This window comes from Mustela erminea, chromosome 3 (assembly GCF_009829155.1).
Source record: "Mustela erminea isolate mMusErm1 chromosome 3, mMusErm1.Pri, whole genome shotgun sequence".
NCBI lineage: Eukaryota > Metazoa > Chordata > Mammalia > Carnivora > Mustelidae > Mustela > Mustela erminea.
The window spans coordinates 46730521-46750015 of NC_045616.1; the positions used below are offsets into that span (position 1 = coordinate 46730521).

The 19495-nt window shown below is 37.9% G+C and overlaps 1 protein-coding gene across 9 annotated transcripts in view; it reads left to right on the forward strand.

Annotated features, from left to right (window-relative positions):
• The window catches only part of MCTP1 (multiple C2 and transmembrane domain containing 1), a 520392-nt gene that overhangs the window by 406906 nt on the left and 93991 nt on the right, over positions 1–19495 (forward strand). For all 9 annotated transcript variants that reach the window (XM_032335735.1, XM_032335734.1, XM_032335733.1 and 6 more), the window contains one exon: positions 18470–18589. In XM_032335735.1, coding sequence (XP_032191626.1) covers positions 18470–18589 — 120 coding nt within the window. The remainder of the gene's footprint in view (positions 1–18469; positions 18590–19495) is intronic.

Below are 19495 nucleotides of genomic sequence, written 5' to 3' on the forward strand. Positions count from 1 at the left end.
AAGGTGAAGGGGGCACCTGTGTGGCTCAGTAGGTTAAAGCCTCTGCCTTTGGCTCAGGTTATGTTCCCAGGGTCCTGGGATCAAGCCCTGAATCGGGGGGGTTAGGGGGGGGGTCTCTGCTCAGCAGGGAGCCTGCTTCCTTCTCTCTCTCTGCCTGCCTCTCTGCCTACTTGTGATCTCTGTCCATCAAATAAATACATTTTTTAAAATCTTTAAAAAAAACAAATAGATGAAGGATATCAACAGTACATTGATGGTGAATGGGCCAACAGTTATTAATAAAGTTGGTAATTATAGAATTGAATCACTTCTGAGAAGAGGAATTACCACCCAAAATAATAAACTGATTAGCATAATTTTTGCTGGGGCATGGAGCCTTCTCGCCTTGCTCTTCCTACTCGGTGTCTTGTGTTGCAGATCAAGTCAGACTTCTCCCACTAGAACTTGACTAAGATTGAGGTAGAAGTATATCAAAAGAATCAACAGTGAAAGCAAGCCCCCCCCAAAAGGGGCCATCACTATACTTTAAGTAACTAGGGCATCAGGACACTAATATCGTTGTCATTGTCAAAAAGATGGTGGAATTGAAAGGTTATTATGTAGCAAATTTCAACTACCTCTATATGGGGCCCGACGCATTTTAGGTGCACCAGGATACTGGGTGAGTCTTGGAGGTGTGAGAAGATAAGAGGTTTTCAGTAAGGTATAAGGTTTCTCTGTTACAGGTTTTCAGGACCAGTTATCAAGCACATTTCTTATCTTTGACACCTTTTATCTTTAACACAGTCTTTAAAATGAATTTTAAAATGGGGAAGAAGAATTAGGGCAGATTAATAAAATGATGTATTTAAGTCCCATAATATAGGAATACTCTTTTACATTTAACAAGCTTTAAAAATATATCTTTTCGTATGATCTGGAAGAGAGGCTACAAAAATTGTCTTAAAATCCTGTCAAACTTTACCATCTTGTTTCTGGAAATAAGATCGCGAAGTAGAGTTTAAAAATTATGTCAGAAAATGCTTGCTTCACCCTCAACTCAATTTTCCTATCTGCAAGATGGGAATAAAAATAATTAAAAATTACAAAGGTGAAAAAAATTAAATGGTCTCTTGGGACATAGAATTACTGAGATATAATTACTCTTCTGTGATAATTTTATTTAATTAAAATTATTTAAAGCTGACTTCATTTTCAGTTCTTATTGAGGTTTCAAAATAGTAAAATTTCTTAAATATATTAATAGTATGATATTAATCCCATGTAAAATTATTTCTTAAGAAGTGAGATAAACTGTATCATTAACAGCATGTAATGAACTTTCACATTATAATATTTCCATTCTACAGTTGAGGGGGAAGGGACCATAAATAATCACTTAATAGCTAAGGGCCCACACTTCCCATGGGATGAATAAATAAAAGTATGGATAAATCTAGATACAATATAAACTTCTATACACACATCTTCTGTTCTATGCAGACACACACTTGGTAAATTTATTTATACATAAACTATTTTACTCTGAGTACTAAAATGTTGCAGCTGTTTTGGGGCTCTCATTATCCATAAAGTTTCTCAATAGAAAAAAAAAGGCTAAATTGTTATATAGGAGAAATGTTAGAACACATTTTCAGCCCTTTTTAATCTTTTACTGTGTTCCTTTTTAGGTTCTGCCTCTCTATCTATATGCCGGTTACCCTTTATTTTGCATAGACGCGGCATAAAGAAGAGAAACACAGCTATAAACAGTCCAGAGGGTCCATGACCGTTGGTGTGATATGTATTTTGTTTTCAATGGGTATATTGACACCCCCCCCTTCACACCAGCCCAATCCTTTTACTTTTGCTGTAATCTGCCATGAGGTTCCCTTTTCTGGTTGATATACAGAAGCCATACACCTCTTCCTGCCTTCTCCAGATCAAGCCATGGCTAGGAAAGAGAAACCTGTCATCCACCTTTGTGACACTAGTAAGCACTTATTTGGGAGTTGCCTCTGAAAGTCAGTGGCTTTCATAGAGCAAGAAACATGACCAACGCTTCTGGACATAAGTGTGGTCAAACACCTCTTAAATGAAAGAAAGGCAGTGTTGCCACCACAGTGAACCTCTGAAAGGTGAGCTGGATTCTGCCCAGTGTCATTCACTTAGAGGACAAAGCCACACCTGTCGCCCTGGGAGCTAGAATCGCTCTGCGGCACTGACAGCGGAACAGGGAACAAGTTTAGATTGCGGCAGTTGATAGATGTGCAACAGGACTGTAAAAACAATGGGAAATCTGCCAGGGTTCACCTGCTTGTCCATGCTGGATAGAATTAACTTCCAAACACATGGATTACACTTTACTCTGGGGGAAAAAAAAATTAAAGTATGCAGTATGGGGACACCTGGGTGGCTAAGTGGGTTAAGTCTCTGCCCTCGGCTCAGGTCATGATCTCAGGGTCCTGGGATCGAGCCCCGCATCAGGCTTTCCACTCAACAGGGAGCCCTGTCTCTCTCTGCCTGCCTCTCTGCCTACTTGTGATCTCTGTCAAATAAATAAATGAAATCTTAAAAAAAAAAAAGTATGCAGTAGTTTAGGAAGATGGAGGATTTTCCTAGAGTTTTAGAAGTGCTCAAATAAAAACAGTTGGAAGCAGTGTTCAGATTTATTTCACTTTTCCTGCTGCGTTCAGCAGTTTTCATTTCTATTTTCTTGATGTAATATACTGAGAAAAACAAACCCAACCAACCAAAGGGAGCTGCTGACTGTTGCTGACCAGAAAAATAAAGCAATTGCCTCTTAACATTTCCCTGCCATTTTGGTGGATGGGGGCCAGGGGTAAGGAAGTGAGAAGTTTTATTTCCCAATAGGTGGCACCGTAACTTGGGGTAGAGATCACTGAGGAATCCACCCGAAAACCTAACACTCTAGGACCAAATTCAAAGGGCTCCCCAACACGATTACAAAGAAGAAAAAACGTTGTCATGTTTATCCAGTAATGCTTTCTTCTGTGGAAGGAGGCTGACCTTGCCTGCTCTGTCCTCATCCTCCTGTATGAAGATTTGCTTCTCTTCTCTTTTATTCAACTTATTTTTTTCAGTCTGTTGCTCTCCACTGTCCTTCCTTCCTTTTCTATTTTTTTTTCCACATCTTCTCTTAAGTTTTCCTTAGAATCTTTTTCTCATGCTGTCAGCTATCTCTACCACCAGGAGGAATTCAACATTTTCTTTCCCCAAATTGATCATATTTTTCATGGGAATTTAGATACACTGCATAATAGCCTCACCTTAGGGTGGTAGTATCTTTTTTTTTTAATATTTTATTTATTTATTTGACAGAGAGATCACAAGCAGGCAGAGAGTCAGGCAGAGAGAGAGGAGGAAGCAGGCTCCCTGCTGAGCAGAGAGCCCGATGCGGGGCTCGATCCCAGGACTCTGAGATCATGACCTGAGCCGAAGGCAGAGGCTTAACCCACTGAGCCACCCAGGTGCCCCGTATCTTTTTTTTTTTTTTTTTTAAGATTCTATTTATTTAACAGAGAAAGCGTGCACAAGTAGGCAGAGCGGCAGGCAGAGGGAGAGGCAGAAGCAGGCTCTCCACTGAGCAGGAAGCCCGACATGGGGCTTGATCCCAGGACTCTGGGATCAAGATCTGGGCCGAAGGCAGCCCCTTGACTGACTGAGCCTAGGGTGGTATCTTATTACCATCTACATAGCCGGCCTCTGGGACTTTGCATTTCCCATTATAATTAACAGTGATTGAGATTGATGTTTGCCTTAACTATTTGTTAATTGTCTTGCACAACTTCTCTGAACTCAAAGGACAAACAACTGTCCAAAGAATCAGGTAGATAGTCTCATCAGCTAGCATTTTAAACATTTGAGAGTATAAACATATTGTGAGTATTGGCAAGCTACATGGAAGATCTATGATCATTCATTGACTTAGCCTAGTTGTTCTCAGTTCTTTGTTTTGGAATTCACCTCCCCAGAAGATAAACCATTTTTATTTTTACACAACTGGACTAAAGTGTAATTTGTATGCCATAAAATTCATCAGTTTAAATTTTTTTATTCACTGGTTTTTAGTAAATATACAGAGTTGTACAACCACCATCCCAAAAAGATCACTCATGCCAGTTACAACCACTCCCTGTTCCCACCTCCAGCCCCTAGCAACCGCTTGTCCATTTTTTATGTCTAGCGATTTGCTTTTTCTGGACATTTCACATAAATGGAATGGTGCAAAAGTAGTCTTGGACATCTGACTTGTTTCATTTAGCATAATGATTCTGAGTCCATGACACAAAATTTGTCAGTAGTGTCTTCTTTTTATTGTTGTCGTGTTTCAGTGTATGGATGTGTCACATTTTCATCTTCCCTTTGCCAGGTTATAAACAATTGAGTTATTTTCATTTGGGAAGTATCATGGATAATGGTGCTATATATAAGCATTCATGTTACAAGGCTTTATGAACACTTGATGTGGTCGTATGTTTTCATTTCTTTTCTGTGGCAACTATGGAGTAGAAGTGTTGATTCACACATTAAGTTTAGGTCTGTTTACCTTTTTAAGGAACTTCCAAACTGTTTTCCAAAATGAGTACACCATTTTACATGCTCGTCAACATGTTATGCATTCCAGTTTCTCTGTATCTTGACCATTCAGTACTTTCTGCCTTGATTAAACCACTCTAGTGGGTATGAAGTGGTATTGCCTTGCAGTTTAATTTAGGTTTCTCTAGTGGCTGATGATGCTGAGCATCTTTTCATATGCTTATTAGCCATTTGCATGTTTTCTTTGGTAAAACATCTATTCAAATCTTTTGCCCAATTTTTAATTGGGGTTTTGTCTTTGTATTACTTGTAAGTGCTCTTTATATACACTGGACACAAATCCTACATTGGATACATGATTTGCAATTATTTTTTCCCAGTATATGGCTTTTCTTTCAATTTCTTTGATTGAGTGAGTGATTGATTTGAGAGCAAGTGAGAGAGAACAAGCAGGGGAGGAGCAGAGGGAGCCAGCTCCCCACTGAGCAGGGAGCCTGATGGGGAACTTGATCCCAGGACCCTGAGAGCATGACCTGAACTAGAGACAGATGCTTAACTGACTAAGCCACCCAGGCACCCCTCACTTGCTTAATAGTATCTCTCTCTTTTTTTTTTTTCCTTGATAGTATCTTTTGAAGCACAAAAGTTTTTAACTTTAATGTAGTCTAATTTTTAGATGCATATTTAGATCATGCTTTTGGTGTTATATCTGTGAATTCTTTGCCTAGCCCAAGGCTATAACTACTCTCTCCTTGTTTCCTTCTAGAAATAGTTTTATAGTTTTCGCTCCATGATCAATTTTGTATTAAGTTTTGTATATGGTAATTTTACTACTTTTAAAGACTGATTCATTTATAACATCCTGCTAATTTCCACAACTATACCTAAAGGTATCTTTGGGAAGGTTCTGAAGGCAAGTAGAAGGGTGTGGTTTTTTGATATATCTGACCTAATTCCAAGCTGATTTATCTTTTGGTTAGTATTTAAATTTACATTTTGAAATAGCCACCTACTAGTAGCTCACATTTTTCCTTGAGAGGACATTAAATTCCAGAGAGCTCAAGAACCCTCCTCACGGTGGTGAAGCATTTAAATATTGAGCAAAGTAGTCTTTGAGTCACTGTCCCACTAATGAATGTCCAAATAAGTTGTCTGGAAGAAATTAGTGTTCACCACGTCAGAGTTTACATCAGGGTTATCCCATCTGAACCTATAATCAATCATGTCTCCTTAATGTCCTCTTGAGAGAATGCGATATGTAGTTATTCAGGAAAATGGTAATAATAACACACTAGTAGAAAAAGTCTGAAAATCTTGATTCAAAAAAGTACTTGAAGAAGTATAAATGTTTGAAAATCCTACATCAGTACCATGTGGCTCAAGAAAATGTGCCCACTCCGGACACATCTATTTTTAGAAATGAGGTTTTACAGGCAGTCAAATACAACAACAAAAATGCCTGAAAGATAATACATGTCAGCATCTCCATGTCAATGAAGTGAAAGCTTTTCTGAAAATGAAATGGCCTTCTTTTAGAACTCTGGAATCCTAAACTACCAGACATTTCAGGAACTATTTTGGCTGAAAATGATATGAGAGATTTTTCTTTTTTATAATTTTTATTACAGTGGAAATGGTTTTTGTATTTCTAACAGTTTGACAAGAGCTAATTACAATGCGCTCATCTGCTTGGCGGACTAATTTGAGCCATCGGGCATCAACACCATAGACATGCAGCAGCATTGCAAATGATACGCATGCTTCCCTTGCTCCAAGAATTTGTACTTGCTATAAAAGAAAACAGATTTGGACAGCCCTGAAAAAGTTGGGTTTGGTTTGAAGAAAACATTTCAGAATTACATTAGAGCTGGCCTACAAGTGAACTAAAAATACCTGCTCATCTCAGTGGTCTTGGCCCAGGGCCTTTCCTTTTACTGTAAAAGTCAGGCTGTTGGAACAGTTGGAGTTCAGCTTGCTTGCTGTCTAAACTAGTGTTCTCTGATAACTTCTGTTACCATTGAAACACAAGCCCTGTTGCATTTAAGAGAATGTTTGGAGGTGTGGAAAATAGCCAAGAGAAATGTCTACTTAGTGTTCAAACCTCTAGGCTTCCCGTGCAGTAACTATACCACTTAGATCTGTTAAGAAACGGGAGAAAGGCATTCATCAGTAAACATTACACAGCAAGGGTAAAAGATGGAATGGAGTAAAGAAGGCTGTTAAAATCAGCCTAAGATGATTATTTGAATTGCAAAGAGAAATGTTCAGACATAGCTAGAGCTGCTAAACATAACTCTTGAAGTTTTTCCAGAACAGAGGGATTGGGGGGAATGAGACCAGTGAAGGAGAAAATTAGAAAATTATAAGACAGAATGGGAGATGAAGTTTCCGAAGCTGGTAAGATAGCTGAAATACATGATATTATTAGGTCTTAAATATATTTATAAAGGTGAACATTTTAAAGCATGCTTTCTGACTTAAGCTCTATGATTTTAAGATTGAAATGAAGTTATTAAATCCGGACAAAGTAGTCACCAACAGCTAGGTTATAGCATGATAGATTAAAAAATGATCAGAAATCAATAGGCTGGGGAAGATATTCATGATAAGCTGAGTAAGTCTGGGGGAGATCAGTTGAGTGGCAATGAATCAGAATGGTACCAAACATCCCCAAATATGGCAAAGTGCAACCCTCTGCACATCATCTACTGTTTAAAAAAAAAAAAAAAACTCACTCACTGCCATCGATCATCTACTTCTTTTAAGGCATTCTTGTTCAGTGACATAGAATGGGGACTATAAAGACGACAGTACTAATTTTGAAAGTAACTTGTATCGCAGACTTTACTAACATGTGTTTGGCTGAGTATCCTATTTTCTGGCACAGTATGGAGAACAGAGGGAGTTTCCCCCCATGAGCAACTGAAGTGCCAGCTGTTGCCCTAAATATTGTACCTGTTCATGATGGAGATAGCTTCAAAGCCAGATTTCAAGCTTAGGGAAAATTTTACATTTTGTACATCAGCAAACATTGGTATTGGATTTGTAAGTCTAGTTACGGCATTTACACACACAAAGAAGGGAGTTGATGAGGCGTGTACTTCAAAAAGGGTAATGGTAACAGATTCACTTCTTTAAAAACTTAAAGGATGGGGCACCTGGGTGGCTCAGTCTGTTAAGCATCTGACTCTTGATTTCGGCTGAGGTCAGGATCTCAGGGTTGTGAGATCAAGGCCCCACATCAGGCTAGTGCTCAGCATGGAGACTCCTTGTCCCTCTCTGCTCCTCCCCTCGCTCATGGGTACACATGTGGTTTCCCTCTCTCTCTCTACTAACTTTTTAAAAAGTAAATTAAAAATGTAAAAGATGGGTATCTTTAATAAGCCTTAACAAACCTACAGTACTTCTAAAGCCTAGAAAACCTAAAGGACACATGTGTATGTATGACAATATCCCCAAATCAGGGGCGCCTGGGTGGCTCAGTGGTTTAAGCCTCTGCCTTCAGCTCAGGTCATGATCTCAGGGTCCTGGGATCCAGCCCCACATCAGGCTCTCTGCTCAGCGGGGAGCCTGCTTCCTCCTCTCTCTCTGCCTGCCTCTCTGCCTACTTGTGATCTCTCTCTGTCTATCAAATAAATAAATAAAAATCTTTAAAAAAAAATCCCCAAATCATATTATTTAGAAAATATATAGAAATATATAAAAATGGCATATTTTTGTGACAGTATCCCCAAATGATATTACTTACACATTTAATCCAGTAATTTGCTAAGTAATAGTTTAAGAATTTAAAAAAAGAGGAGGAGAGGCACCTGGGTGGCTCAGTGGGTTAAGCCTCTGCCTTCGGCTCAGGTCATGATCTCAGGGTCCTGGGATTGAACCCCACAACATGCTCTCTGCTCACTAGGGACTCTACTTCCCTCTGTCTCTCTGCCTGCCTCTCTGCCTACTTGTGATCTCTCTGTCAAATAAATAAAATCTTTAAAAAATAAAAATAAAAAATAACAAGAGGAAGAGATACCAGAACATTATATCATGACTTGAATATCATGAAAAAAGATGCCTTTTTCATTGGCACTGGAGGCGTAGATACGGCAAAAATAAATTGAGAAACAACATTAATTTTTTAAATTAAATCATGGAATATTCTCTCCCGTTACTAGTGAGACAGTCATGGGTCCTTTCAGAACCAGTTGCAGCCTAGAGAAATGTGACCCTAGAGAAGGATAAGCTTCAGGGCGCTTAACAGCCTTAACACATTCTTCCATGTTTCTTTGGCTAGTCCTTCAGTATCTTTTAAAGCAGTCATTACTTGCTAACAACAACCTCTTCGTGGAACACACAGTACCAATTCCTCTTCATTATTTATGTGTGATCATTTAAAACAATATAGTAAATATGTGTTGATTTGCAATCTGCAAGAAATGACTTTGCATGCAGCCTGATTTTGAACGAGCAGAACTTCTGTGACTAATAAGCCTATTAAAACTAAAAACGTAACTGTATCTGATCCTATGACGGGCATTACAAACTACTGGGTGATGTACTAATTTCTAATGAAGGGGGCCTCAGAGAATCCAGTCTCCAGGCATCTATAAGCATTTGTCACTTTGATTCTACATCCCAACTGTTCTAAATATTAAACTCGAAACATTGCAGGGGTTTCTTATCAGTTCTTCCTGTGTGGTTGTTGTGATGCTTCAGTTGGACATGCTCTGGGTTTTACATTTTGAAGTTGTCAGTGTTCTCAAAGCAAAGCCAGAGCCTTTCATCTCTGACTTTGATAAAAATGACATGAAATATCAGTACAAGTTGTAAGCTGAAAAAGAAAAAAAAATCTAAATAAATAAGTTCCCAAGCCTCCTGGCTGGCAGTTTCTATGGATAGAATAGTTCTATTAAGGAAAGTGGTGTGCACTATGCTACGATTGGTTGATAGCACCATCTTTGAGGTGATCTGGGTCCATCTTCAGTAGGTGTTCCTGTGGGTCGTATGTAAGACAACCTCAAATGAGTTCTATCTCCTTGTCACATGCGCTTCTTAATAGACGGAGTCAAGCTATGCTTTGCAAAAGGACCTGGGTATACTGAGATTATGGACTTTAAGTTTTAGGAAGCGATTTAAAAACCCAGTGTATGGTTTCACGAAGTATGGAATTGGAAGGTACTGGTCTGTATTTATAAGTAGTCTAAGTAAATCTGAAGAAGAATTTGCAACACTATGAGCAAATAATAACCTAAGTTAGAGTATGTACATTCAATTCAAAGCTTTGCCAACACACCAACCAGTTTCTCTCTCTTTTTTTCCCCTACTCCTAACCATATATCCCTCCTGTCATCAGAAAAGAGATAGATGGTTCTCTTGATTTATTATACCTAGTCAATATAAGGGATCATTTAATGGAGAGTGTGTTTTGACTTTTTTTTTTTTTTTTTGGTCTGAACACACAAGACACACAGACACACACCAAAGCACAACAAAACACACCATACCAATGGTCTTATCAGTTTGACGTCTGGGTGAAACTACTCGGAAAAAAAAAAAAAAAAAAAAAAGAGTAGAGGGAACGGTCATAATTCTCATCCCAGTTGAGAGAAGGGAAGAGAAGCCATGGTACATGAACACTCATAAGAGGCTCTTTTGGACATGGTAAGACTCCTTGTATCATTGTGGAATGAATGATCCCAGAAAACAGCAAAACAAGTTGGAGCAATCCAGTGGGTCTGAGGTTGTCACCCTTTTCCCCACTGTTTTTTTAGAGAACAGTCCAAACCAAGCAAAACCTTTCTTCAAAAGAGCAACAGCTCCTACTTTGAAACAAAAAGCTGTTGCTCTGCTGGGAATTAATCAGGTTCATTTTGCCTATCTTCTCTCCTCTTTTCATTGGAGGTGGTAGCAAGGGCTGTAGCGGAACCAACCAGAAATAAAGACTTCAGAGCAGGTGGTGATGCCATCTGGCTATTTAAATCAAGGCAAAACCAACCCTTCCCAGAAGATGAAGTTCTGAAGACTGGTCTGACTTAATCTGAGGGAGACTAAATGGCTAGAGTGGGTTAACCTCTAGTTTTTCTTTAGCCATATTTTTAAGAAATGTTAAATGCTAATAGATGGTGTGAAAGAAGCTAGAGAAAATGCTAATGACTGAGTGAAGGTTTTTTCTATACTCCTCTCTAACCCTAAATCCTTAAGTCAGAATTCATGCCATCATCTGGGAAATAGATCTACCCTTCTTTTGTGTATACTTCTTTTGAGGATTTTATTTGGAGAGAGTGAGCTGAGGTAGGGGTGTAGGGGAAAGGGAGAGAGGATTCCAAGCAGACTCTCCCCCGCCAAGTGCAGAGCCCTGAGGTAGGGGCTCCATACCCTGACCCTGAGGTCATGACCTAAGTCAGAACCAAGAATTGGGCATCTGACTGAGCCACCCAGGCACTCCATTCTGTACATTTGTTGATATACATACTGTTTCTTCTTCGCTCAGTTGAGGATGACCTATTGTCTGTGTGAGAGAATTGGCAGTGTTTCTCAAAGGACTTGGGGTAACATTTGGGACAGGAAAGTTTTTCACTGGGCAGCACTCTACTGCATAGGAGAAGGCGTTTCACTAAATGCCAGTATCTCCCCTCTTCCACTACTCCACTGTGGCAATGAAAAATATCACCGCATAGTTCCAAATGAACCATGCGGGAAGGATGTGGTGGCATATTACCCAAATGTTTGAAAGTGGACCTTCTTCCCTGCCTTCCCTCCTTTCTCTCCCCGCACCTAAAAGGATTTAAAGAAGCATTTGATGGGATTAATTTGCCAAGAGTTCTTTCATTTGCTTTTCACTATACTCTTGAATCATATTTTTAATTTGAGAATTTTATAACCTGGCGGATGGTTTTTTCAACAAGAAAAACTGTATTTTTAGGTCCCACTTTACATTCCCTAGCTTTCTTCTTTAAGGCCAGTCTTATTGGTAGAGTTGAAATACTTTCCTTTTTTCTTAAGATTTTATTTTTCTACTTGTCAGAAAGAAAGAGAGCACAAGCAGGGGGGAACAGCAGGTAGAGGGAGAAGTAGGGTCCCCGATGAGCAAGGAGCCAGACATAGGACTTGATCCCAGGACCTTGGGACCATGACCTGAGCCTGAAGGCAGACACCAGCTTAACCACTGAGCCACCCAGGCGTTCTGAAATACTTTCCTTTTAAGGACAGATTACCTTAAACAGTTTTTGGTGGTGGTGGTGGTGGTGATGGTGGTTGTCTTTTTCTTTTTTGTTTTTTTTTTTTGTTTTTTTTTAATGTACTGCTAAACACCTTAAGAGTTTTTTGCTATTGTTTTTGGTTTGTTTTAAAGCACTGCCTAGTTCCTCAACAAGCAAATGTTATGTATTTATCATCTCTCTAATTTGAGGCCTCTCTTGAATCAGAGAATATTCCCATACCAGATGTTCTCTGTTAGGTTTAGCATATATGTACTTTTGATACATTTCCTCATTCTCTTTTACCTGAAGTAGATATTATTGGGTGGTGAAACAAACAGGAAGACACCAGAGAGGGAATGCTGGGTGAAAAATGGGTTAATACTGTGAAGGCCTGAGTGTGAATGTGTTAAGTTTAAGAAAAAAAAAATGAATTGAAATTAGGGAGGGAAAGGATTTTCTAAAAGGGCCGTGAAATAATTAATTGTTTTGTAGGAGAGGGCCTTTCCATGTAGGCAGGGAGTTTTTTTCTTCACTTCGTTCTGAAGAGACAGTCAAATAGAGAATCTCATCTCTTAATTAGAAAGAAAAATACTCATCAAACACATCTCATCACTGGAGAGCTAATGATCCACAGCTGTTAGTCTGAAAGGGCAGGCTTTTTTCCTGAACAGTAGGAAGTGTTAATCATTTTGGATGAGATTTCTTTTTAAAATATACTGTAGTTTGCAAAAGAATAGGATATTCAATATTCCAACTTAAATGATTTTTCTGAAGTGTTCTCCCCCAGGGATGCAGTCATGTGTTGCACTGAATGATCATTGAAAGCAGGCATCTTCCACTGCTCTTCAATGAGAGCATCAATTGATGGGATAATGTGAATGGCCCTGTCCTGCCTGGGACTCTTAAGACCCCAGGCTCAAAGAAAGAAAAATCATGCATGTCTTGCACCTCCTAAGAAATGGTGTTGCTCTACAATCTTAATATTTTGAATCATTCACTCTACTTGACATAATTTGCCTTGTTTAAATAGGAGTGAAAAGCCTCAGCCCATCTTCATCTAGCTTCTGAGTGAAAAAGGTTTTCTTTTTTTTTGTTTAATCTTCATGTGAAAAAGTAAGGCTTTTTCTTTTTTTATCTGTAAAAATGTAATTGGCTCATTCATTTTCTAATCTATGGCTGTACCGGCACCTTGCTAACCTCTTCTAAACATTTTGGACAGAAGAAAACCCTGTTTAATAGAAATCTTGTGAATAGCCAACTTTTGATGATTCAGAGCCATGCAAGATAGTGAGAAAGGGGAAGAATGAAATTGGGCTCTGCAAACCTCATTTTGACCATTATTTGTTGACCTCTCTGCCATGCAAAACCTTTACCAGAATGCCTAAGAGTGGTATTCTGTTTCTTTGCACTAATGTAAAAGTAGTTACCCCAGAGCAAGAGGAAGGAAAGAAACAGACATACAGAAAATCTACAAACTGAATGATCAGTCTGTAAATAATTAATAACTTTTGAGCATCAATATTCACTATAAAAATCCTTCCCCTGAGAGAGAGTGGAGTACTGGTGGAAAAACACACTGGACTGGAGATCAGAAGACCTGGCTCTGCCACCCAGTAGCAGGTGTCTATAGACAAGTCTTAAATTTGAGCCTCAATTTACCTACTTGCAAAACAAGCACAGTAATCTCTGCCTTCCCAGCCTGCCTCTCTGGACTTTTTTCCCTAAAGTTTGTTTTAGGTAATGTGATATAAGACATTTGTTAGGATGAATTATATTATTTAGCTTTTACGAAATTATAGATTTTCAAAAAACTACTCTGAATATTTATGATTAAATTTAGATAACTTTTAAAGTTAGCCCAAATAGACACTGAATAATTGCTTTCTGTGATGTTGGTACTACTGTCATAAGCAAGATAACATTGATTTAGATAAAAAGTATTAGGATTTAAAAGCAAAAAATATATATATATATCAACAGGAATTGACCGTCAAAAATCTGCTAGTCCAGAACAAGTTTCTTTTATATCTAGGGGCATGAGGTTGTTTAAAATGGTTGATGTTTAAAAGCCTGATTAAGGCTGAAGATCACAATATATGAACTCCAAAGAAAGAACTCACAGTATGTGAACTCCAGTGTGAGATAATGTCATTTATTAGAAATCATGAGTTTATGTGAAGACCTGGATTTTTCTTGTTTCAGCTATTAGCGAAAACTTTAACAACAACCCTGCTATCGAACACTTATGATTTCCTTCCAACATATCCTTTTTGCACACAGATCCCTATAAAGATACCACACATCTTCTATAACTGCTTGAAGTTATGATAATGACCGTTCTTGGAGTATTAGTTTATAAAGTCTCTGAATTTTTCAGAAACAATTTTAAATATGAAAAGCATCAAATTGATAATACTTGAACTTACTGAGTACATTGTGATAAAATGTTTCCACATACATTACAGGAGTTATTCCCCACAGCCAGCTTGTGAAATAGGCAGGTGTTTCCATCTCCATTTGATAAATAATAGACTCAAATAAAAGAGAATAACTGACTTGCTCAAAGTCCTGTGATGATCAAACAGCAGAAATGGAACTCAAACCACTTCTTCAGTCTTCTGGTCCAGACCATATTTATTATACACTATTGTCTCTTTGGAAAAAGAATATGTATCAGTTAGCTTTTGCTGTATAACAAACCACCCCATAATTAGTAGCTTAAAGCAATTACCATTTATTTAGTGATGATTCTGTGGGTCAGCAGTTTGGACCAGCTTCAGTTTGGGTTCTAGAAGTATGGGTCAGGATAAATGTTAGGATTTTTATGGTTTGTATTTATATTCTGCGAATGTGCCAGGGGTGTGTGTGTGTGTGTGTGTGTGTGTGTTAATTGTACCTAGATTTCTTTTTCCACCCCATTTTAGCCTGTTACGATATCTGACTTTTTTCTCTCAAACTTAGGAATAAGTGAAGTCAGGACCAAGGATAGTTCCTATAGTGTCTTAGCTTTCCTGGGTTTTCTCAGAGGTCTTTCATATGCTGCCCTAGGACAACAGTGAGGACCTGGTCTTGAGTGTTATTGTGGCTTTTTGGTAGGAAAGCATCAATCTCAATGCAGGTGGGCCCTGAGTGAAGGGAAGCTTGCATGTGGAGACATGTGAATGTCTTGCATGTGAATGGTTGCATTCATATAGTATTATAATAATCACTAACACTATAGTGAATGCAACCATTCACTACAGCAATCTGAATCTAAAGACCATGCTGTATCTTAATTTTGAACATCAGCTATTGTGTATCACATAGTAAATGTTCAGTAAGTATATTTTGTTGTTAATCGGTCTTTATGTTCCTTTTTACTTTGACCTTTTGAAATCTCCAGTTAGGTATTGAATTTTAAAAATGAATACTTTTATACTCAGAGTTTATTCAAAGCTCTCTTGTTTTTTTTTTTTTAAAGCATTCTCAATAGCAGAGTTCTCTTACTTAGTTACCTAAATATTAGATTCTTTTTTTAAAATATTTTATTTATTTATTTGAGAGGTAGAGAGAGACAATGAAAGAGAGAGAGCATGAGAGTAGAGAGGTCAGTGGGAGAAGCAGACTTCCTGCTGAGCAGGGAGCCCGATGTGGGACTCGATCCCAGGACCCTGGGATCATGACCTGAGCCGAAGGCAGTTGCTTAACCAACTGAGCCACCCAGGTGCCCCCTAAATATTAGATTCTAAAAGAAAAAAAAATAGGGAAGATTATTTTTCCATTACCAAGATCTATGAAACTAATGTAATTCTACCTTTTTCTCTCTCTCTCTCTTCTGTATCTTTCCCCATTTTATGTTCTGGTGCTCATGTTGTTAAGTTTATAAATACCACAGGTATTAATGTGTCATGTCAGTTCTGAGCACTGTATTTTAAGAAAGTTATTGCTTGCTTATGGATTTAGATGTGATGAGAGGATGATGTCCACAATGGAGACATCCCCAGAAACCATACCTTGTGGACTGGTGCTTTAAGCAACTAGTGATGTGGTATCTAGAGAAGAAAAAGGCATGATAGGTGTCTTGATTACTTGGTTATCATCTAGAAAGTTTTTTCTATGCAATACCTGTTCTCCAACTAACACCAACATATAGACATTCCAAGTAACTTTATTCTGGGTGACCTCAGAACTCTAACGCCAGTGAGTGGACACTACAGGATGGAATATCTGTGCCTAATAAATTTCAAATGAATACGATTGGTGACATATTGTTATGGAATCATCTGAGTCCCATCTGTGAGGCCAGAACACCCCAAGTCATGTGAACATCCTTAGAAAAGACAAACATAGAGGAAGTTCCAAAAGGAAAGACAGTGGTCAGACCATAATATATAAGTCAGTTTATAACTTCATGGCCAGAATAGAAAGAGAATCTTTATGTGCCTTAGTGAGAAATTGGTTAGTGTCATCAAAAGCTGTAATTCTGAATACACTTTCACAAAGTTACTTGATGTCATAGAGTGGCTATATAGCACTTTTACTAAAACAATAATAAAGTAGACTTATGTTAAAAGACTGGGGAACCCAGTGTCCATTTATTCATTAATGCAACAAATATATATTTATTGAATACCTTCTATTTCTAAGCACTGTTCTGTGCTCTGGGGGTAGAAGAGTGAACAGAAAGAAAAAGTCCTTATTCTTAAAGAGCATATATTCTAGTAACTGCCTAAATTTTGCAAATAAATATGTAAAGAATTAATATGGATTCTAGCCAAAAATAATTTTCCCTTTCACATGTGTTCATGTCTGTCAAATTTGCCTTAATTCATTTCCTGAATAAAGAATTATCTTTTAAAAACACATTTTAATAAAATAATCATAACCATCAATTATAATTTGTATCATCTTTATATATATTGCATAAATTTCAAAAATTAAATAGAAATATTTTATTTTTCTGGAAATCCTTCTACTTGTGAAAGTAAAGATGAGACTTGTGTCTCATGCACCGATATATTTGAGATTTTTCTTATTCAGGAACTTGAATCTATAGTTACCAGTTGCTTCTGTCCAGAAGTCATTTCTTGGGTTACTAAGTCATTATTTGTTGGTGTCCATCTGGGTTATAAATATCCCAAGAATTCAAGATTTAATGTCACATAAAACAAGAACAATAGCAACAGATGTCACAGTAATGCCATGAAATCATTTTAAATATTAGGGAAGGGATGTTAAAGATTATCAGGTCTATAGACCCGTGTGTTTAGAAATGAAAACACTAAGGAGGCAGAGTGACTTTCTAACGCCTAGAATCTGTCTTCCAGTCCTTAGGCCATGGGTTTCTCTACCCCTCTGCACAGGTTGATTTTTCTCCACCATCTTGCTATGTGGTAGGCTTGGCTGAAGCATATTAAGAAGGCTGTAAAATGTCCATGCTGCCCTGAGACATGAGTGTTCTCAGGGCACTGCTCCTAACCCTCCTGGCCTGTCAAACACCTGATGTCTGTGTTATCCCAACCACCCGGCTCAAATTTCCACTCACACTATGGTTCAGCTAAATCTCAGTAGGCAGATGACTTTCCAGTTTTCAGTCATGGACTAAGGATTATCCCTAGTTAACTTTCTGAATTTCGTAAGTGATCGATAAACATTTACACAACAACACAAATATTTTTGGAGCACTGACTGGGTACCACGCAGTATGTTAACCTAATGCAGGCCAGCTGTTTAGTTTTCACAACCTGTCAGGTGGATACTCTTCTCAGCCCCATTTTACAGAGGCAGAAACTGAGGGGAGGATGCATTAGGAATCGAACAGAATGGAATCCAGCTCTTCAGTACCACCACGAAATCATTTGACTTAATGTTGCCTTGCTTGGCAGCTGGAGCCACAAATCTAGAGAGTTTAGATATCTTTGCAGAATTATAAGAGAGTCGAGGTGGGGGTTTGGGGTGATGGCATGCAGTCACAAGGACAAGACACACTTTGTACACATTGCTGCTGATTTTACAATGCAGATGATCTTAGAGTGGCTCCTCCTGCCAGGCTAGGTGAGTTCATAATCTAATTGTCTTACAATTAAAAAATAATTTAAATACATAGAAAGTTGGTAGTTTTCAAATTTAATATGCATAGACATTTAAAAATTTCCTTTGACAAACTTATTCTATTTTTTAAATAGCTATTTGATTTCTATGGTAGTGTTAAATGTTAAGCCAACCTATTTTTAGACTTATTGGTAGCAGTGCTTTTATTCATAATGTGAGCTCTTTGGCTCTGTGGTGCAGACTTGATATTTTAATCTGCCTATTATGTGTGTTGCATTGTGAGATTTAAAAAAAAAAAAGTCCATGATATTAAACAGTGATTCCTTCTTTATCATTAAGGCATATAGACCCGTTATGTCTGACAATGTAGTGAAGCTCATTTGGCAGCCTTTTTTTTTTTTTTTAAACTCTGTTTTGTCCAACCTGACAATAATTTCACTAGATGAAAAAAATTAAAATTATCTGTTGTCAGGGTAATGATATTGGTTTTCCTTCATAGAAATTAAGCAAAGTAAAAATCTTAACACTAACTTTCCAGGGATCCGTGGTGCTTTTAGAACAATGCCTAGCAAGTCCTCAAGGCTTTGTTTTCCAGATAAATCTTTCCGTTCTGAAGCATTTAGTTTTGTGTTTTTGAAGTGGGATGTGGATAAGAGAGTCCATTTAATGAACGTCAGAATTGACTCATCTTTTTTTCTCTCTTTCTCCTCCAGCTCTTTCTCTTTGTTGTCTGGAACTTTGAGCTCTACATGATACCACTGGTTCTGTTGTTACTATTGACATGGAACTACTTCTTGATAATATCAGGGAAAGATAACAGGCAACGTGATACGGTAAGTTTCTGCTTTCTTATTCGTATGTGTTTCGTTGCTATTCTTCGTCCCGCTGACAGAATCAACATTGATTTAATTTTACAAACCAGAAATTCTGATCATAAACACTTGAGTTTAGAGGAAAGTCTTAATCAGTTCAAAAATAACAACCCTTTGGCCCTAACATAAGAGAAAGTATTCACCTGTTTATAACATGACTCATCTTGGTAGGCACTAAAATCGAGAGCATACCAAAGAATGAGCTATGACTTTTAATTATAAATGGGTTATTTCAAATGAGTATTTCTTTTACTGTCATTTGTTTTTATGTCTTAATCTTGAGTTAAGATGTAATGTCATAAAATTATTTATGATCAGACCAAATGAATGTATTTTATTTAAGACCTTTCTCTGTAGTCTGTCTTTGGAAGGAAGAAAAGATTGATGATTTGTTGGCCTGGGAAAGTGCATAAAGTACCTTAATTCAATGAAAATTCACTGCATTACAGCAAATATCCGTCTTGGTGTCAGGGGTGTATCAGGAGTACAGCTGGAGGATAAAGTAGGGAAAGTTATACTGAACCCACCTGCCCTCTCTGGCATTTTTGAAAATTTTTAGAATCTGTAAGACCACTTCTCTCTCAAAAAGAGTTTTAGAGCAAGCAGAAGCTAGCTACATAATAATGGTATCTCTTGTTCTTCTGCCAACTTTTACTCCTCTTACAGTACCTCAGTCACAACACCCTTGGTGAACATACGACTTCAAAAAGCTTTCCAATAAATAAATGAATGGGAGGGAGGTGTCCTCTCCAAATAGGATATTTGCAATTTGATAACTTCATAGATTGCTATTGAGAAGAATTTAAAGGTTTGTAGAAATGTGAGAATCTATTTGGTGACTGTTTGTCTTCATCAGATTACATAGAT